At 38.3% G+C, this 22416-nt stretch overlaps 1 protein-coding gene across 1 annotated transcript in view; it reads right to left on the minus strand.

The window, feature by feature from the left end:
- Nucleotides 1-481: 481 nt before the first annotated feature.
- Nucleotides 482-22416, minus strand: part of MSR1 (macrophage scavenger receptor 1) — an 82298-nt gene continuing 60363 nt past the window's right edge. The window contains exons 9-10 of the mRNA XM_047091711.1: nt 14970-15158; nt 482-2285 (exon numbers count right to left, since the gene is read on the minus strand). Of these exons, the coding sequence (XP_046947667.1) occupies nt 2152-2285; nt 14970-15158 (323 nt within the window). The 3' untranslated portion in view covers nt 482-2151. The remainder of the gene's footprint in view (nt 2286-14969; nt 15159-22416) is intronic.

The following is a 22416-nucleotide window of genomic DNA, read 5'->3' on the forward strand; positions in this document are numbered from 1 at the left end:
CTTCCTCCCTCCCTTCCTTCCTCCCTCCCTTCCTTCCTTCACCAAATCACAAAGTACTGCTTCTTGAAGGAGATAATGCAATTTAGCATTCCAAAGTAAAACTCCCAAATATATTGGCACAATTAAGCCCATTGCTAGACTGGACGGAGTGTAATGGATTACCTCAATTACAAAAAGGCCTTTCTTGGTTTACAAGAAACAAATGTCTATACCTCCATGGAAAATAAGTATCCATACAGTCGACATCAGTACAGCACACACACCCATAGGCACTGATCTCATACATCTCATATAGGCTGATATGCAAAGGATTCTTTTCTTAAAAATAAGTTTATTTATTTTGAGAGAAAGAGACAAAGTGAGGGGGAAGGTGCAGAGAGAGAGGGAGACAGAGAATCCCAAGCAGACCTCATGCTGTCAGTGCAAAGCCCAACGTGGAGCTCGATCAAACGAACCATGAGATTGTGACCTGAGCCGAAATCAAGCATCCAAAGTTGGATGCTTAACTGACTGAGCCACCCATGTGCCCCAAGGATTCTTTTTCATACCATCTTGTTTGCCTTTTGAGGGAAATACGGTGCAGTTGAGCACAAGGAATTAAACCAGATGAATGCAGAGCGAGGCTCTAGAGACAGTCTGTCTACCTTGAGAATCCATTCTCTTAGTCACAATTACACTGGAGAAAATCATCCTATGTTTAACAAGCAGAAGGACATAACGTGGTAAAAGGCCATTTTCAACAGGCCATTTCCAACAGTTCCATTTCCAAGACAACATTTTTGCCTTTGCAAGTGAGAAGTAGGGAATCTACTACGTGGTTACCATTTGTGAAGTGAGACTTCAGGATATGAAAAAACACATAAGCCCTTTTTTGCTTATCACCATTACAGAGGGAATAGTAGAGCCATTCCGTAGTACCACTATCTAATCATGTGTCCCTCTGGGTTGGGCTTAGGAAACTTGAAAGAGTATGTTCTTCTCAGGGCTCAATTGGATTTGGCTTGGCTTCGATAGCAGTCACTGGTCTTTCTGGCTGTATACTTAGTAGGGTACAGGCCCTGGGTTCCTGGTGGCCTTTCACACTCTAAGACAGACTAGACCTGCATAGACAGACCTGGTGATAGACTACTAGTTAGGGTCACAGACCCTTTAGGGCTGAAGATCTCTCTCTTTATCTGTCTTACCTTTCTTTTGCTGGTTGTAATTGTTGAGGGACTTCATGAAAGATTCCAAAGAAGGGTGGCTGAAACTTGCTTCTGTGCTCAAGACATGTGCCTGCTATTATTTAAAATAGAATGATTGCATGTATTTACATTTCAAACACATTTACATTTCAATGCATAAAAAACTGAGCTCCATGTTGAAAACGACATGTTTGATCCACCAGTTATCAACACACATATAGTGATGGCGGTCTGTACCTTCTCTCAGATGCTCTGCTTTTAACTAATTTATGGTTCAGACAAACAAAGTAACAAATAAAAAGTAAAACTGTCAATACATGAACACATAAAATAATCGTGTTGTTTTTCTTTATCATCATATTACTGACCTGTATTGACCTGTAAATCTCCTGATCAGTTTTTCATCATGGCCAAAGTATGTCATGAACATTGCTATCTAACAGCCAAGTTATTGCACATTCAGAGAATTTGATGGCCGGGTAAAATTTTTCCTCAACAAACGTGTATGGTTAGAGATTTTGCAAACTCGGCACAAAAAACCTCTTCCCAATCCTCTCATTATTAAGACAGTAATTTAATTAAAATCAACTTAAAAGATTACAGAGAAGACAATAATGACAAAACTTGTCATCTTGTGAAGGTATCAGCTGAGGTCAATGATTGGAAGGTGTTTCCATTATCATTGGCATTTATAATCCAGAAGCCTTAGACTTTAATCCGTTCCTTTTGATGCATGTCGTTATGTTAGAAATTCCATTTAAAAACCTAAAGAAGTTGAAATGGTTTAAATATAGACATATAGGAAGTGTGACGGCGTTCAGTATGTTTAACCAGTGATTTTAAACAATTCCTTTTCTTTAGACAAGATTCCTAATCTCCTAAATATTCACTGGACCGATTTTAATGGAGCAAACTTATAAAATCATTTTGCAACAGTGGTTTCATAAATGTGGAAGAAAACGAAACATTATAAAACGCAAGTGACTCCAGCATCTTCAGAGTGTGAACAGACTCTCGCACCCCACTGTTTAATTTTACATTCTTCGATAGATGATTCTCTTCCAAAACAAAACACTTCATTCAGCCAGATTGGACCGGTACCTGAAGAAACCAGATACAAATGCATCAGTAAACACGGTCCGGGGTTTATGTCTGAGTGGGGCAAAAACATTAGTTGAGCCTCTAACTTAAGACAAAGGGGCTGCTTATTACCTACATCCAAGTGCCATGCTTTCTATTTGGATTCAAAAATTAATCTGCCCCGGAAAACCTGATATTCTGTCACTGTGTAAACTAGTAAGGGTACAACGTAATAAGACCTATACCAAAGGTATATCCACAGCTCTATGAAATCACAGATAAGAGAATGATTGGTTTTAACAGATTCATTTTATCTTTAGAAATAAGAAGGGAAATAAGCTTTGCTAATCACAGGTATGTGCAATGACCTGATGGTCTGAGGCCATCTGTATGAGGCATTCTCTGAAACATTAACAGGTACTGGAGTTCTTTTCTTAGCTTCTGGTGTAATGCTATTTACGTGTGCCTGGCTTACCAAATATATTACCTATTTTTTTTTTAATTTACATCCAAATTAGTTAGCATAGAGTGCAAGATGATTTCAGGAGTAGATTCTTTAGTGCCCTTACCCATTGAGCCCATCGCCCCTCCCACAACCCCTCAGTAACCCTCTGTTTATTCTCCATATTTATGAGTCTCTTATGCTTCCCCCCCTCCCTGTTTTTATATAATTTTTGTTTCCCTTCCGTTATGTTCATCTGTTTTGTCTCTTAAAGTCCTTATATGAGTGAAGTCATAAGATTTTTGTCTTTCTCTGACTAATTTCACTTAGCATAATACCCTCCAGTTCCATCGGCAATCAGAAAGCATATTATCTATTTTTAATTAAACTAAGTCTAATACAATCAGCAAAGGGCTTACAAACTATCCTGCAAAAAGACCATGGGTTATTAATTGCAAACACAGACAAACAACAACAAAATGACAGAGCTAATACTCTCTTTATCTTGAACTCTTCCCCAGACACATGAAAGGGTAAACGGCCATCAGCAGTAGGCTCCCTGGAAGATATTTAACGAACTAAATACACAGACTTCACTGTCACTTTCAAGAGAAGGACATTATTCTATCAATGAATAAGGAAACAACTGCTTTTTGAAAGGAATCCATGCATGCCAGGAGAAGATCATTTGAAAAATAATGTTTAGAAATGTTTTTCTGGTACACTCTAAAGATTTTCTGTGAGTGTCACATATAAAAATTCCCCTTTCTTTTACACATAAGGAATGGAACCTTTGAAAGACTTCTAAATGAAAGATGTGGGGTTTTGTTAAATATACATAATGCAAACCTCCTGATGTGTTTTTAAGGACATTTCATGCTATCAAGAAACTGATGATTTAGCAGCTAAATTTCCAGAAACCCCTTAGCAAGTCTGGTGGATGGTAAATAAATATCTTAATACCGTCAGCATAATCAATAATACATTTTCTTCAATTCAGATCAATGTGATGTTGAAAGGTTCTCTTTCGGTCAAAGAGCTATATAAAACATAATTAGAAATCACTTCAGCTTAGAAACAGACCTTGTGACTTATAAAACACGGTATTAAGTGAAGACTTTTTTTTTTCAAAGAGGCCTCTATAATGGCATACATAATGACATTACTCTTGCTGATTTTTCAAATGTTCTATGAGTTCAATAAATAAAAGTTTATATACATGCTGAGTGATGTGCATAATAATATAGTGGTGTGTGTACATATGAATAAGTTACACATATTGGGAATTTTGTAACCACTTTGTGGATAACATTTGACCTAACTTAAAAAAAAATGGAGAGAGGTTTTCCACACGTATAAAAAGAAGTTATTCCATAGAGTGGGGGTGCAAGGTAATGCTTGATGTATTACAACAGTCACCAGGATCCTGGCATCTAAAACACAAAGTACATTAATGAGGGGAGAGCAATCAAGGGGAAGCCTGTATAGAAAGCCAGGACCATGTTTACAATACTCTGAATTGTATATTGTGAGTCGCCAAAAGAAGTGACATCATTGGGGCACCTAGGTGGCTCAGTGGGTTGAGAGACCGCCTCTTGATTTTGGCTCAGGGTCATATCTCACAGTTGGTGGGTTTGAGTCCCGCACCGGAATCTGCACTTAGTGTGGAGTCTGCTTGGGATTCTCTTTCTCTCCCCTCTCTGCCCCTCCCCAACTCTCTCTTTCTCTCTTAAACTTAAAAAAAAAATTTTTTTTAATGATATCATCAGAACTATATTTTAGAAATGTATATCTGCCAGAAATGTAGAAGTTGGATTAAAGAAGAAAGTCTGTAAGCTAGAAGGACAGTTAATAGGATGTGTATGGAGAGATTTTTCTCTGAAGACTTGTGTTTTCATTTACTCTCAGAATTAGATAGGAAATTTTTATTTCCACCTATAAAATAAATTGGGGCATTCTCTTAATCTTTGAATAATTTGTGCCTCTACTAGCAAGATCCAAACATGAGACAAAATTATATTTGGGTTCATGTTCTCAAGGTAATTCGGAACACTGCATTGTTCAGTTCATATAGTAGTAATTAAATCATTCGGGCCCAAACAATATTTCTATTAGAAAAGACAGGTTTTCCTGGGCTGATCAATTACAAAAGTAGTAACCTGAGAACTCAAGTATATTTTGAAATGTTTGTAACAGTATTGAGCCTGTTTGACTTAAAATTTTAAGGCAGATAAAAAAGAAAAAGATTAGGGGAATATGACCTCAAAATCAGAAACCTTGCCAGGAATACATTTTTGTTCCCAAGGGGCTCTTACAAGGTATAGCCCCATCTTTTTTGTGTTTGTGAGTGTTCGTATGTGTGGGCGTGTCTGCACATGTGTGCTTCCTTGTAAATGTATAAAGTCTATCTAAATTTTTTGGAAGCCCCAAAGGGACTCAAAAATATATGCAAATAATCACAACTGCACAAATCGTGGAGCTCTGCCCATGTCCACGTAGAAGAGAGCCAAAACAGTGGGACATTTCTACATTGTGTCTATTACACATACAGACATTCATAAAGTGTATCAACAAATGTAAGTGAAACTTTTGGGGACAGCATGGGTCTGTCATAACAGGAGCCCAAGAACGGGATGGCTCTATGAGAGTCTCTGTTCCAGGGCACTGTGATGCGTTCACTCCTCATTTTGTAGGTTCAGTCACTGGATTTCGATCTCAGCAGGGCAGACATTTCACAGTCCGGGAAAAGAGAATTAAGAATGAGAATCCCTCCCCTCCAGTGGCTGGAGCACCAGTAGGACAGCCCCGCAGGGGTAGCACAACACGGAAAAGAGTCCATTCATATGCTGATATGTGAACACAAATGTTGAGAAGCCTCCGTAAAGGAAGTCGCAAATGTCAGAATGCCAAAGCTGTAGTAGTAATCGTGAACATTTAAGCCCACTCTGTGACGAATTAATGATGTGGCTGAAAACGTTCCAAGTACTCTTAATCTGTTATCTCACTGAGTCCTCAAATAACCTTAAGAAGTTAAGTGCTCTTCTAGTGCCATTTTACTGCTGAGGAGAGGGAAAATCGAAGAGAGTGAGTAAGTTGGGCCAAGGTCATGTAGCTAATTTCCACCCTGCATCTGCGTGGAGCCAGTGCCTTTAAAAGATGATTCACTGCAATCCCCTGCATCGTTAGAGTCAGTCGTTCAGCAGATCTGTTTTGCCTGCCTCCGTGAGTGAAGGGAATCGAAATCCGTTCCTTCTTGCACTGACTTCCAGCTTATGTTTTAGAGCAGATGAGGCAACTGAGATCACATACGTAATCGGCAGCAGAGTTGATACCTGTATCTAGAACCCCTACCTCCTATTCTGATGCTTTTTCCACCAAGGACACGGATATGATAGACATATTGGGCAATTCAGTAACTCTGGTCTTTAGCGATGTAGAAAAGATTCAGCCACAGTGAACATCCTAGGTTTTTTCTACACCTGATGTTTAAAATTTACGTCTTCTGATAACCCTGTAAAATAATGGCGATTATCTCCATTTCACAGGTACATCAACTGAGACTCAGGAAAAATGTTTGCGTTTATCAAAATAACAGAATGACACCAAGAGACAGAACATGATGACATTTAAGACCAGGTACAATTCACTGACTGCACAGAAGCCCAAAGAGAGTTATAAAAATAATTTTCACAGATTTGTTTTAATTTTATATTAATATATTCAGGACTACTGAGCCTAAGGGAAACATGTGTTTAATATGCATCTTTCCATCTCATTCCAAATTGTTTGCTGCATTAAAAATTAATTCAAACGTAGCATAAGATTCATAAAATTTTACCTTGATGTAAACCTCAAAGATTAAAAACAAATTTTATTTTTATTTCTTTACATAATAACTATTACACAAGGAATTTGGGTGCTGCTGCTGTCATTGTTATTGTCTCTGAACTTTCTTTCTGGCTAGTGGGAAACTATGCAAAATTGAGGTGTTCAGTTTATTTTATACTCCTATCTATTTGTCATCCATCTATCTATTTATCTACCTAACCACGTACACATCTACAATTCCCTTTACCATTTGGGGGCTGGAAGGAGAGCAAATTGACTGATTTTGTGTTTCCAAAAGCAGACAGCTATCACTGTGTTGTCCACGGCTTGTGAAATTTTATGAGTTTGGTTTGTGATGCCTGGGAATATGCTCAACCGATGATGCCATTCCCTCATAATCTCTTTTTAAAAAATTACAGATAGGGATATCTGTTTCAAAGATTCAGATTTAATCTGCTGTCCAGTCCCTCACCACTTTTCTGGGAAACAACAAACACCAAAAAGGTGATCATATTTCATGAGAGGTAGTATAGTGACGAGATTGCAGAGCAGCTGCCGAATAGGTGTGTGGAGAAGCAAAAACCGCTGTTGGTTACAAGTCTGAATGAATTTTAATTAAATCTAGTCATGGTTGGGTGATTTCAATCTGGATTACTTTAAAGACTTCTAGTTGTGGGGCGCCTGGATGGCTCAGTCGGTTAAGCGACCGACTTCAGCTCAGGTCATGGTCTCCGGGGCTGTGAGTTCAAACCCCACGTCGGTCTCTGTGCTGACAGCTCAGACCCTGGAACCTGCTTCAGATTCTGTGTCTCCCTCTCTCTCTGCCCCTCCCCCACTCACATTCTGTGTGTCTCTCTCTCTTTCAAAAATAAATAAACAAGAAAAATTAAAAAAAAAAGACTTCTGGTTGAGAAGTCAACAACTTCTTCAAGAAAAAAGCCTTTTGTTTTGTTTTGTTTTGTTTTGTTTTTTGGTGAGGTTAAAAATCAAAGGTGGAAACGGAATGGGAATCAGAATTCAGAATGGGTAAACTTAGGTTATAGTTGTCAATTCTAGTTTAGTGGTTCTGAAGAAGACATGCATTTTCCCTGTTTTAGCATAGATGCAGAATAAGGAGGTGGGGCTGATATAGCTCTGGGATTTCATTTACCTTTAAAATTCTGTGATTCTAAGATTTTAAAGAAGCTCTTTGGAAATTCTTCAAGATAACGAACTTAGAAGGACATTCTGTCTAGCGGAAAGAAATAGGTGAAGGCGCAAATCTTGTCTCCCCCCCCACAACCACCATAACCATTGCGCAAATTTGGGCAGGTTTTGTGACAGCTCTGGTAAGTTGACTGACTTTCTCTATGCAGACTGGGGCTATAATATCTATTCTCACAGGCAATGTGAGCACTAAGTGATATCATATCGTGTGTACTTGATTAACAGTATTACCCCATACTTCCTATTGTCTTTGTTACCATAAGTAACAAAACAGATGTGTTAAGAACTCAATGGGCTGGGCTCCAAATCAGGTTCCATAATACCCAGCAGCCAAACATCTACCTTTTATTTTATTTATTTTTTATTTTTATTTCTATTTATTTTTTTTAATTTTTTTATTAGAGAGAGAGAGAGAGCATGAGTAGGGAAGCGGGGCAGAGGGAGAGAGAGAAAGAGAGAATCTTAAGCAGGCTGCATGCTCAGTGCGGGGGCTCACAGGGCTTGATCCTGCGACCCTGGGATCATGACCTGAGCCCAAATCAAGAGTTGGATGTTCAACTGGTTGAACCACCCAGTGGCCCTAAACATCTACATTAAAAAAAATCTTTTTAATGTTTATTTATTTGTGAAGGAGAGAGAGACAGAGTGTGAGTGGGGGAGGGGCAGAGAGTGAGGGAGACACAGAATCGGAAGCAGGCTCCAGGCTCCGAGTTGTCAGCACAGAGCCTGATGCGGGGCTTGAACCCACAAACCCTGAGATCACGACCTGAGCCCAAGTCAGACACTCAACCGACTGAGCCACCCAGTGTACCTAAACATTTACATTTTAAAACTTCCAGTGGGCAGGGGTCAGTCTGTAAGAATTTGAGTTCTGAGTCACTGATATATTTTATATTTGAGATTTTACTCGCATTCACTGAAGGGTCAGTTCAGAGGTACAGTGATATTTTTGATCTCCTTCCATTTATTCTTGTAATTTAAAAACTTCCACTTGGAAAATTGATTATGAAATGTGAAAGGGGTACTAAAAAAAAAAAGATGATATTTATGTTTAGAATTTTCTTTAGTTTCTGCTTTCACGTTTGGAGCGGCAGCGCAAACTCCTGTAAACTTAGAAGACGAGTTGGCTACCCCAATCCAGCTCCAGCTTTCTGCATCAGCAAGAACTGATGGGACAAACTCCTGGAGCACCACCATGGTCGGTAAAGCTCGTCCAAGTTCGCTGCTGGGAGGCCAATGGAACAAGAGACTGGAAAGCCTGTCCAGGCAGAGAAGTGACTCCCTCGCCCTGCACTGCCCCGTGCAGTGACCAGGAGCCACTCAGTGCTTCCTTAAGTTTAACCTTTTGGTGTACTCAAAAAAAAAAAAAAAAAAAAAAAAAGAACATTCCACTGTATGCAAAAGGTGCATCCAAATTAAAGAACCTATTTAAAGGAGTGAGCTTTAAGCTTTATTCCTAGAAAACATTTTGCCTGCAGCTGCAAAAGTAATTGTTTTTAAAGCTAACAAGGATTATCTTGGGTAAGTCAGGTTTGCTGTTTTAAAACCAGAAGGGCGGGGCGCCTGGGTGGCGCAGTCGGTTAAGCGTCCGACTTCAGCCAGGTCACGATCTTGCAGGTGCGTGAGTTCGAGCCCCGCGTCAGGCTCTGGGCTGGTGGCTCAGAGCCTGGAGCCTGTTTCCGATTCTGTGTCTCCCTCTCTCTCTGCCCCTCCCCCGTTCATGCTCTGTCTCTCTCTGTCCCAAAAATAAATAAACGTTGAAAAAAAAAAAAAAAACCAGAAGGGGGAGGAGGGGAATAACTATGCCCAGAATTGTGTTTTTTCTTTAAGGGGGAAAATACAAAAGGTATAAATTTAAACTTTTTTCTTCTTGTTTCAGTTCTGGGAGTAATGTACAATATAGTGTTGATCTGATTTTTCTTACTTCCCCAGGGAACAAGTAATTAAAACCTGAATGCATCTCTCTCTCTCTCCCCTACGCCCACCTCCACTCATATTTCTAAGTTTCCTTTCCAGTCTCTATCCTGCGTTTGGAATTGCCTTTTCTTTTCCTCCTGAGTGAAACTGTAAATTTAAGGTGGAGGAATTGAAACAGCTTCACATAAAGAGGTTGTTTGCCGTGTCTAATCCCAAATCAGCTTACAATGTAAGCCCGGTTCTTAAAATACAACGTACAATGAAGCAGATCATGAAATTTATTGCTCAGGGTCTTTTTCTTCAGAACAAATAACCTCAGTTCTATTATGTCTCCCAGATCAGCTTGCTTTATTATTTTAAAATTCTCATAATCATTGTCCAATTGTTTGGTATTGAAGTATCCACAGAGAGGTGAAAAGAGCAGGGTCTGTCTTGAGAAGAGTGAGGACAGGGTTGGCTTCCCCACAGAAGACACTCCTGCAGTCACACTTCTGTGGAGTACAAAGTCACATTCAACTTTGAGCCCTGGAATATCCCTGATGTCATCGACAATATGGTACTGATCCTTTCAAAGAGGATGGCAAATACCTTTGGAATGATATAGTTGGAGCCGTTGCTTACAGTGATCTCTGCCACCATATTGAGCGATGCTATGAGCCAGGCTTTGTGTTGAGTACTTTCTGTATGCCAACTCATTTAAGATTCAGAATAAATCTGATGGGGTTGGTGCTCTGATTCTCATTTTATTGGGGGAAAAATGCAATCTGAGACAGAAGTAGCAGAGTTAAGGTTTCATCTCATATCTCCTCAGTTATAAAATTCTTAGTCTTTCCAATTCACTTCAGTAGGCAATTAAGAATGTTAAAGAAAAACAAAATTCAGACATGCCTGGTTGTTTCATTATAACAACACTCTAGTATCATGTATAGAATCACCAACTACCGTGAAAACACAGTCTCACTAAAAATGGACCCTCATCTTCGAGAAGTAATCAGTTATCCAAACAAAATATGAGAGAACTGTCTCCATACAGCCCAATGACGCATTTCACATTAGACTAAATTCTATTGTTTTATTACTTATTTAAATGGAAAACATATTCTTGCCAGGATTTCAGAATACTTATTTCTGTCTTTTCTTAATCCCTGGAGATACAAGCAGGAAGAAGGGCTATGGGGACAAGAATACTTTACTTGTGAGAGTAGGCCTTAATGTTAATGCAAGCTTGAGACATCTCTAACTTTGTGTTTACCACCTATGTTTGGAACTCAATGGAAAACAGCTTTGTACACCGTGATATTTATAGCAGCATTAACAACAACAGCCATATTATGGAAAGAGTCCAAATGTCTATCAACTGACAAATGGATAAAGAAGATGTGGTTTGTGTATATGTATTTAGATATGTGTATGTATATATGTGTGTGTGTGTGTGTATATGGTTTGTGTGTATATATATGTATATACATATACATTATATATATAATGGAATATTACTCAGCCATCAAAAGAATGAAATCTTGCTATGTGCAACAATGTGGATGGAACTAGAATGTACCGTGCTAAGCAAAATAATTCAGAGAAAGACAAGTATCACATGATTTCACTCATGTCGAACTTAAGAAACACGATGATGAACATAGGGGAAGGGAAGGAAAAATAAAATAAAAAGAGGGAGGGGGCGCCTGGGTGGCTCAGTCGGTTAAGCGTCCGACTTTAGCCAGGTCACGATCTCGCGGTCTGTGAGTTCGAGCCCCGCGTCGGGCTCTGGGCTGATGGCTCAGAGCCTGGAGCCTGCTTCGGATTCTGTGTCTCCCTCTCTCTCTGCCCCTCCCCCGTTCATGCTCTGTCTCTCTCTGTCTCAAAAATAAATAAACGTTAAAAAAATTAAAAAAAAAAAAAAAGAGGGAGGCAAACCATTAGAGACTCTTAAATACAGAGAACAAACTGAGGGTTGCTGGCAAGTGTTGCATCGAAGGGATGGGCTAAATGGGTGATGGGCATTAAGGAGGGCACTTACTGTGATGAGTACTGGGTGTTACATGTAAGTGACGAGTCAACTAAATTCTACCCCTGAAATCAATATTACACTATGTGTCAACAAACTAAAATTTAAATACAAACTTCCACAACAAGAGAAAAAAGCTCTTAAGTGTAGGGCAAATTCAGTGAGGAAATGAAGCTGGGGGACAACATCTTGTTTGCTTTCCTTCCACAGATCATATTCTGCCAAACGTTACTCGTTTTCCGCGAATTACAGTACATATGCTACTGCTGTTGCTCTGAATTTGGTTTACCCTTTATAATAGATGAAAGGTTTACTTCAAGGTATAAGAGATTAATAAACTGCACCTACAGGGTTTGTTTCCTTTTTTTAATCATAGATTTTGTAATTTTTATTTGAGAGAGACAGAGTGCATATAAGCAGGGGAGAAGGGCAGAGGGAGAGAGAGGGACACAGAGAATCTTAAACAGCCTCCATGCTCAGTGCAAAGTCTAACCCTGGGATCATGACCTGAGCCGAAATCAAGAGTTGGACACTCAACTGACTGAGCCACCCAGGCGTCCCACGGGGTGTGGGGCTTTTCCCTTCTTTTCCCTTCTTTTCCCTTCCCTTCCCTTCCCTTCCCTTCCTTTCCCTTCCCTTCCCTTCCCTTCCCTTCCCTTCCCTTCCCTTCCCTTCCCTTCCCTTCCCTTCCCTTCCCTTCCCTTCCCTTCCCTTCCCATGTTTTATTATTTTTGAGAGAGCACAAGTAGGGGAGGGGCAGAGAGAGGGGGATAAAGGATCTGAAGCGGGTTCTCCCCTGAGAGCTGCGAGCCTGAGGTGGGCTTGAACTCACAAACCTTGAGATTATGACCTGAGCCCATGTCAGAAGCTAAACAGACTGAGTCACCTGGGTGCGTGAGGCTTCTTTCTTAAAGACACAAAGTTAAATGTCTCTCTGTATAATGTAAGCTATAAAATCACTCATCTTGAGGAAAGGTGAGTTTCCCCCCGTTTTAGGATAGTTTTCTCTTTTGGGATTCAGTTATTCAGCTAGCCCATGTTTAAATTATCTGAAAAAAGGCAAACTGTATTTCACTTTGTCAACAAAGGCACATCCTAATAATTCAAATAATCTACATGTTGTTATTCTTACAACTGAATAATTTTATCCATCTACCAGGTGAGGAAGTCACCATCGATGAAAATTGTATTTCATCCATTAACCACTGTGGTTGTTCACTTCATAGATGCTAACAGTCATCTGAAATATTTTATATGATTAAATATTTGAAATAAATGGGCTTTCATGCTATTGGTCTTAGTTTCCACAGAAATAAATTCTCTCCTCATACGTTGTTGAAACTCAGGTTGGTAGCTCAGTCTTGCTAAACGACTGACTGATTCATCTGATTCTCCAGTGACCAAGAGTTGGGGATTTTTAAATTTTGTTTTCTTCTCTGGAAAAAACAATTATCTGGCTTATTGATATTTAAAACGTTTTGCTTTAGGAGGTACATTTTAGAGGTACAAGAATGATTTTAGTCCCATACTTTTCAACCTGGGGAGAAAGTTCTGAAAATACAGTAGAGATGGAACGTATGGAAATTCCAAAGATGTATGGTTGCAGAAAATTATGGATCTTTTCTATTTCCTTTGTTTCTTTTGTTCAAAGCTGTAAGACACAAATTAAAAACTGGGGCCAGGGGCTGAGCCTAGGTACAGAAATTCTTGCCATCACCACACTCTTTTGTCTTATCTCACCTCTTCATATGAGACTAAATGATTTTTCTGACCTCTGAAGACTTTGGAACCTGGATCTCTGCTTAAATTTCTCTCTCTTTTTAAATGCTTATTTATTTTTGAGAGACAGAGAGACAGAAAGAGACAGGGAGACAGAGAATCCCAGGCAGGCTCTCAGCCACCCAGGCGCCCCAATTTATCTCTTCTTTTAAAGTTTATTTATCTTGACACACTCCCTTATTTTATTGCTATAGACAAAATAGCAGCATTACCAGATAATCTTATGTTTATAACTTTGCATGAAAATTCTTCTTGCCCATATCTAAAATAACACTTAATAAAATCAAGAAGGCCAATTTTTTTTGTCAACATCAATTTCAGAGAAACTAATTATGTATTTGTCAGATTTGTAGAGTAAATAAGGAAGAAAATAGTGACTTTAAAAGTCTAATTTTATATGGTTACTTTTTTCTAATCTCTTTATCATTTAGAATTGAAACGCTCATATGTTTAATTATACATAAAACCTGTTGTAAGGTACCCATTTAGGAAAAATAAATGAGACAGTAAAAATGTCACAATGTATACATTCAAATACTTTCGGCCCCTGCAAATTTTCTTCCCAGCTCTTAAAAAAAAATTCTTTTTTAACGTTTATTGATTTTTGAGGGGGGGGGGGGGTGAGGGGAGGGACAAAGAATCTGAAGCAGGCTCCAAGCTCTGAGCTGTCAGCACAGAGCCTGACATGGGGCTCAAACTCAAGAACTGCGAGATCATGACCTGAGCCGAAGTTGGACGCTAGGCCAACTGAGCCACCCAGGTGCCTCTCTTCCTAGCTCTTTAATACATTCATAGAGCAGGTTATGGAGTCAGCTGGGTAAAAATACACAAATATGCATGCAGCAACAGAATTACTCAGTGTTTTACGAACCTCAAATAGAGGGGAAAGTAACCTACGTCTTCCCTTACTTCTCATCACGTTTCTTAAAGGATTTAGAGAAATCATAAGGAGCAGGTAGGGAGAGCCTACGTAATCGCTTCTTTCTCTTTCATGGCTCCTCACTGTCCTTTTAGAATACAGGTGCTCCATCAGGGACCAAGGATAGATCTCACTGCTGTGGAACACGACTGCGAGGAAAATGCACAAGCCGGTGCCCGGCTCTCCCGTTCCGCAGAGGAGAGAATGTGAGCGAGCACAGGGAAATGCTCCTATGCCCCCAAGACCCGGATCCATAAACTGAGCTTCCCAGGACGGCCTGTGGTTCACCTGTCCCTAGTTCTCCTCTTCTACTGCACCAACCACTATTTTCCTCTGGTGTTGTCTACTGAACCAAACGAGTCTAAACACCGTTTAAACACTAAAGATCTCCTGAGAGCGTATGCCATTTATTTTTAAGATCTATTTCTTTTCATTTCTACTTTCTAGGAAGGGCTTTTGAAAAAAACTCCTACATAGGATATCTCTTCCTATTTTATATGTTCCTGCTGCTACTATATTCTGTGTATTAGAGAGGGGCCAACATTTCATTTAAAAAAAAGCTATATATACATATATATATATATATAATATATATTTTTTAATTACCTTGTCCAAAGTAAGCTCCCTTATGCACAGCTTGAACACCTTGGTAACCCAAACTTCTACAGACGACCTGTCCACCTCGTAGCTCCCAGTGGTCATCACAGACCGTGCCCCAGTGGCCACTGTGGAAAATCTCCACTCTGCCCTCATGAGGACCGCTACCACCAACCAATCGTACGGTCTTAGGTGGAGCTGGAAAAGCAAGCAGGGGTTAATTATATATAACTATTGTTTTATAGTGCTTAAAAAATTGCCACATTTTTCCCCCAAGAAGTACGACTACTGAAACAAATATTAAACTTTCTAGCACCACCTGTTGGTAAAGAGTTTAATTGCAAATATTGCATTAGTCAAAACTGAAGTCGAATTTCTTCGGTCTCAACACTTCTATGAGTGACATATACAATTTATATAAGTTACATATATGAGAACACTTCAAATATTATGCCCCAAAGACTTTAAAATTTAACATCTAAAAGTTTATTAATATCCTAAAGATTTTTCATACTACTTAGTAAAAATAATAACAAATTGGTTATTTTCTTGCCACATTAACACACAAACCGGAACACATAATCCAGTGACTTTCAATGATGTAGGAAGTGGAAAATATTTTATAAATTATAAACATAAAAATAGATGACCAAACATCCTACCTTTTACAAGAGAATCAAGATAACTATAGTGACAATATTTATTATTTTGGATATTTTGAGAAATTACTAAGGCAATAAACTTTGTGAAGAAATATACTATGTGTTTATAAAAATAATTTTGTTCTGCAAAATTTAATCAAATTGCTATATATGATAAACCTTTATAAAATTTTGATCATGTGCACGTTTAAATGACTATTAAATGACTCTTTTGGTTTTTGTTTTGTTTTGTGTTTTGGGAGAGAGAGAGAGAGAGAGAGAGACAAAGAACACCCAGGGGGGAGAGAGAGAGAGAGAGAGAGAGAGAGAGAGAGAAAGAGAGAGCGAGAGAGAACACCCAGGGCAGAATCCAAAGACACAAGGCTCTGTCTCAGCGGTGAGATCATGACCCGAACCAAAATCAAAAGTCAGACGCTTAACAGACTGAGCCACTGAGGTTCCCCATGCCTCCTATTTTTAAAGAAAACAACATATATATATATATATATATATATATATATATAATGAATATATATATAATGAATATATATATATAATGAATATATAGATAATGAATATATATATAATGAATATATAGATAATGAATATATAGATAATGAATATATATATATATATAATGAATATATATATATATATATAATGAACTTAGGGACAGATAAATAAAAGTATGTAAATATCATAAAAACAAGTCACTTGGAGAATAAAAATTTCTTTTTTTATTTCTTTTTTTATTTTTATTATTTTTTTTTAAGGTTTATTCATTTTTCAGAGACAGAGAGACGGAGCGTGAGCAGGGGAGGGGCAGAGAGAGAGGGAGACACAGAATCCGAAACAGGCTCCAGGCTCTGAGCTGTCAGCACAGAGCCCAACATAAGGCCCGAACTCACGGACAGCGAGATCATGACCTGAGCCAAAGTTGGACGCTTAACTTTCTAAGCCACCCAGGTGCCCCCAGAGAATCAAAATTTCTTTAAAGAACCTGTATTATTCTAGTAAGTTTTCATTTAAAAATCATTTGGCTGAAGAATAGAATGAAAGGCAGAGACAGAAAATACTTTTAAAATTTAGTTCATGGCTAAATAAAAATAACAATATTCTCTAATAATTATAAAAGCCAACGAATAAGTACAGTTCTATTTAAATGTATCTTTTAAATGTAAGTTTGAGAAACACTATAGTGAAAAAAGCAAGATGTGACTATCACCAAATATATCCCTGTCATATGAAAATGGAGTGTTAGGGAATGGGTTTACAAAGCTCAATTAATTGAAGAAATACTCAGCAACATTTTTTTTCTAAATTTTATTGAAACCATAATCCAGTAACAAGTAAAGAATACCAACAATTTTCTATAACATTCTATAACAAAACTGACTGAGCCACTCAGAAACATAAAAAGCGAACATGTTAATATGTGGTATTATAATTATAATTATTTGCTTGATTCTTCCAAAATAGAATTCAGTGCTAAATACCGAATTAATGTAATCAGGCCCAAGTGCATAAGCCATTCCTCACTTAATAAACATGAGTTTAAAACATTCTTAAAGGCAAAATAATTTGTTGTTACAGTATTCACACTTTCAATTACCAAGTAAAATACCCATGTGACCCAGTCATTCACTATAATTGCTTAAGAAAATGGGCAATAATAATCCAGGAGTGGATTGTTTAATGTTTTAAAATATTAGAGTCATGTAGTATTAACAAGTACCACCCCCAAAGGTTTTGTCTTTCCAGAAGTCAAATATACTCACACATAATATATTTATCATGATGCTGTGACAAAACACATCATATTCAAACAGTTGATTACATGAGCTTGATGTTCTTCTTACCCAAATAGGTGTATGAAAGTGTTATGGCTGTGTATTCTTTACCACGTACCCCTCCCAAAATGTCATTAAGAAGCCTTGTGTATCCTGGGGTAGTATTTCTCAAACATTAGTATCGTCTTAGCCTGTTCAGGCTCTATAACACAACACCATAGACTGGGTGGCTTAAACAATCAACGTGGTATTTTTCACAGTTCTGGAGCCTGGAAGTCCAAGACCAAGGTGGTGACAGATTTGGTCGGTGGTGTGGCCAGCTTTGTTGGCATGTAGACAGTGTTGATGCATTTGTCAAGTAAGAAAGAGTAGGGGAGCTATTTCCTTATTGAAGGTGAGTTTTGAGCAAAGACAGTAAGTCCAGCTCATAATAGATATTTAAAAAATCTTGATGTAGTTATGTAATATTAATTCTACTGTATATTTAGATGTGTTTTCTGTCTTTTTTATATCTGTCACTGTAGAGTATAGCTGAAGTGAAAAACCCAAGAATCAGATAATCTGGATTTTAGTTCTGCCTCTCACATGGCTTCTATGACCTTATGAAAGCGTTTAACTACCCTAAGACCAAGTTTTTCAGCAAGCCAAAAATATCTACTATCTCGCCCTCTGCAGAAAAAGCTTGCCAACCCCTGGTGTAGTTGAAAACACAATCCATGGACTAGAATGACAGAGGATTTCGGTAGGGATGCTTTTGCTAAGTGGTCCTGGAACAAATAAGGTCATGGCTCATCTCTGCTTTCCTTTCCAGCTTCGCTGAGAACCACTCCATCCAAGCACTTCTTGCTTTTTACTTCTGTTACATAACTGGTCACATTTCCCAAATAAGCCTTGCTCTCCCTTATTTCTGGAGCTTTGATCCCTGTTGGAAATTCTCCCTCAACCCCCCACACCCTTTCTCCCACACACACACCATCCAGTTCTCCCCGCGCCGCCTCCAGTCCCAGGGTTTGGATAGGTTTCCGTCTTGAAGCTTCAGCAGCACTAACGACCCACCAAAGCACTCTAAACCAGTTTGTTTTCTCCATTAAACTGAGATCTTTACCGCTAACATTTCAGCACCTGGCAGAGCACAGGATTTCACTTAGGAGGCACTTGATGAAGAGTTATGGTATGAGTGAGTGAATGAGTCACCGTGAGCTCTTCCTGATGTGCAAAGTGCATTCCTGAGTGGATGGAGTTAGTAAAATGCTGAAAATATCAAACAGTAGAAGACATAGAATTCAATATTTCACAGGTGTCTGGAGGGACTATAATTCCTACGTGTAGAAGCAGTAAGGGAAGATGCTGGTTTACCTGAGATAAACGAGTCCCATTATGGGAAGAAAGGATGTGGCTATTTACTGAGAACCCCCCAAGGTGGGAGGGATGATCAGAAGCCTTTATATATCCTAAAACCCAGTTTTGTAGGTTCAGAGGATTTATTTCTTAGTGGCAGACTAACGTTAAACAGAATCTTGGGACTAAATGCCAATTCAATTTACAGCAAGAAATGTAATTGCCTCAAAAACTCGAATATTTGTATCTACTTGACAAGGCCATTTTCTCCCCGTGGGCAATCTGCACAGGAAGTCAAATTGCAATCCGTGAATTATTACTTTAATTACTTTATTAATTTACAATGAGACACAGCAATGAGATTTTGCCTCTGGGACTGGCCAACACTGTTTGGTTAATACATTTTTCTTTACATATGTGAATACATTCCATCAGGTTAGGTGATTTGGCATATCTCTGCTCTGATTCATTTTCGTTTAACTTCCTACAGGCAATCTGACTATTCTTATTTCCCAGTTCTGAAGGGAAGGGTATAGTACTGATAATTTCTATATTCTTAAAAGCCTGTATATAAAATAAAACCAATATATAAAATATTTATTATACTAATAGCTCACTCATATTTCTATGATCCTAAGAAAAATTTTTCAAAAGAAAAATATGGCATAGAGCAGATAATTTACAAAAAGTTTTATAATGTAATGTGAAGAAATAATTCAAAACATAATAAAAGTTAGCAACTTTGGAGGTTATTTTTGTTTTGTTTATTGTGGGCTTATTGTGAAAGGAGGAAATAAAACATAACTATGATAAATATCTTAGAATAGAGAAAGAGTTGATTATTATATATACGTTACATGAGGAGTTTTGGGGGCATTAAGCATAACATCAAAAGATCATGTAGAAATGGAAAACCAAAGATGATAATATAAGTATTATACAAAAAGACCAGAAGTACCCAAGGAAATTACAGTAATTTTGTATATGGGGCAAGAAATTGAATATATAATCTTTTTCTTCTTTTCTGGAATTGCATTATTTTAAAAACTAAGATTCATAAAAGAAGTGGTGGCTGGAGAGTCACTAATGTCCTTACTGTTGTAAAGGGTCAATGACTCAAAGCTGAAATTCACAAAATTGAGAGGAAAGAACAAGCTCAGAACGAGAGAGATATAAGGCCATTCATGGAAGGAACACACACAATATTGTCTGCTGTTTGTGCACAATACATACGTAGCAAATGTATAAAACCAGAAATGGAAAGAGACATATATATTCCAAGATAAAGGTTCACCCTGGAAAAGCTAGGGACGCTGGGATGAATAGGGTCTCAACTGTATTAGTTAACATTCTGTTTCGTAAAAAACAAATACCTGTAGTCGTTATGGTAAAACGTCAAATTCTCCAAAATCCAGGTGATGTGTACATGACTACTGGGTAGCTGTTTGTTATAAATGTTCATCTTTTTTCCCTTTATATTTGAAATATATTTTATTTAAAGAAGAGAACACATCTACAACTGTGTTGATGGAGCCACACGTGAGCCCTAAATAAGTCACATAAGTGCTTCAGTGCAAGTCTTAAGAGTTTGAAAAAAAGAGATTCTAACTCTACTAGGTTCTATTAGATAGGAAAAATTCTAATTTGAAAAGAGAGATCAGGAAGGATGTGAACTATGGGGGCTTCTTTGCACGTGTCCCTCACCGCTACTTGCGTAGAAGTCAAGAACAGAGGTTAAAAACAATTCTTGAGGAGTATAGTTATCTCAACTATTACCATATCATTTACCTCATGGTCACGTTTTCTTCATTCATATCATTTATTAGAATTAGAATTCAGGGTTAAATTTATTACAATGGTAATTATTATATTTATTTCCAAATTTAGTAAATTAAAAAAAAATCTGATTGCAGTTTGATCTGGAAGTCCTCACAATGTGGCCAAATTCCTCTAGAAAGGAAAGTGATGTCTTCTTTATGATAATTAGCTTCATGAGGTAGTTAGCTATGAACCGCACAACCTTGATATCAGATGTCTGGAGAAACAGAGTTAAACCTCTCTGGAAAATTACCGTAACAGATTTTGAATCTTACTCTGGAAGCTGAAGGAGACAAACATTTTGGAAATCTGAGACAGAGCAGAGCACAAAGTAGATGGAAAGGGTCTTAGTGGAGAAGAGGCGTGCAGTGTAGTCTGATGGCAGCGGAGAGATTGAGAGCGGCCAGGGAGGAAAATGTAGTGTCTACACTGGCTGGGAATTTCAAGACAATGAAATCTGAGGTTCACCTTTACCTTGTAGACTGTTCTGCTTGCATTTTCCTATTATAACTAAGCCTTCAGTAAAATCCTCTCAGATCCCCAGGCAGAACTAGGCTTTCTTCCTCAAATGAAGGGAGAGACGTAGTGCTTATTGTGGAATGAGCAGTGTGGAGAGAAAGAAAGGTATGTAGGTTGTTTCCTAAACCAACCATAACGAGTGATCCCCATCGTGTGGCCTAAAACAAGAAATTTATTCCCTCACAGGTTTGGAATCCAGAAGTCTGAAATCAAGATGTCCACAGGGTCATACTCCTTCTGAAGGCTCTTCGGAGAAATCCTTCCTCGCATTTTCCTAGCTTCTAGTGGCTCCTGGCAGTTATTAATGTTCCTTGGCTTGTAACTGTGTCACTCCAATCTCTGCCTCTGTTTTCTTCCTGGGTCTGTGTGTCCCTCTCATAAAGATGCCATTTGAGTTAGGAACCACCTGGATCCAATATGACCTCATCTTAGCTTAATTACACTTGCAAAGATGCGACTTCCAAGTAAGGTCACATTCTGAGGGTTCATGCGGATGTGAATTTTCACATCCTTAAACCCAGTAGCACAGAGGTAGCAGGGAAGATACACGGTGGAAGGTAATTTTTTCTGTATTTTCATCGGACTACTTCAGATAGGAGGCACTCAAATTGCCTTAGAACATGAGGTTGGTGTTCAGTTTTATTTTAACATTGAAGAACAAACTAAAGGCCCAAGATTTGAGGACTGCAGAATAAGCAGGTAGTAGATATTTTGGCGGCATTGGAAATTCACTGGAAATTAGTTAGCAAACTCCACTGTGATTATACTGAACACTCATAGTTCAACTGCTGAATAACTAAAGACTGAGAATCTGTTGCTTCAAAATCCATGATACCAAACTCACATAGCACTGAGTAAATCTAACTTAAGTATGAATGGGAGTGAATTACTTCATTGAAGTGAATTACTTCAATGGGAGTGCAAATTAAAAAGTAGCAGAAGGCTATTATTTCCTATATTTAATTTGTCAGTTTTTGAGCTTTCTCATCGGAGATAGCTTTAAAAGAATCTTGCTGGAAGAAGCGGTACATTTTTAAGATGGAAGAACTTTGTGTTTAAAAAGAATACCTCTCTTGTTGTGCAGATCCCCACAAGGATATGATGGTTAAGAATAAGTTTATGTGGGGAGGAAAAACAAACACAACGGAAAGGTTGAGTAAGACAAGAAAAGCAAGTGTGGTTGGGAGTGTAAGTTGTCTGAGAGTATCCTGGGCGCTAATGTTGCTTCTACTACTGGGTTTCCAAATTGTCAATTAAACAGACGTGTCTGTGTTTCAAAGACCATATTGTTTTCTTCAAGGGACCGTATCCATATATTAGGGTATTTATCATTTTAGACCAATTTTGTTA

The sequence above is a fragment of the Lynx rufus genome, unplaced genomic scaffold (assembly GCF_022079265.1).
Source record: "Lynx rufus isolate CCGP_SWC_20201006 ecotype Redwood Valley unplaced genomic scaffold, mLynRuf1.p SCAF_3, whole genome shotgun sequence".
Classification (NCBI taxonomy): domain Eukaryota; kingdom Metazoa; phylum Chordata; class Mammalia; order Carnivora; family Felidae; genus Lynx; species Lynx rufus.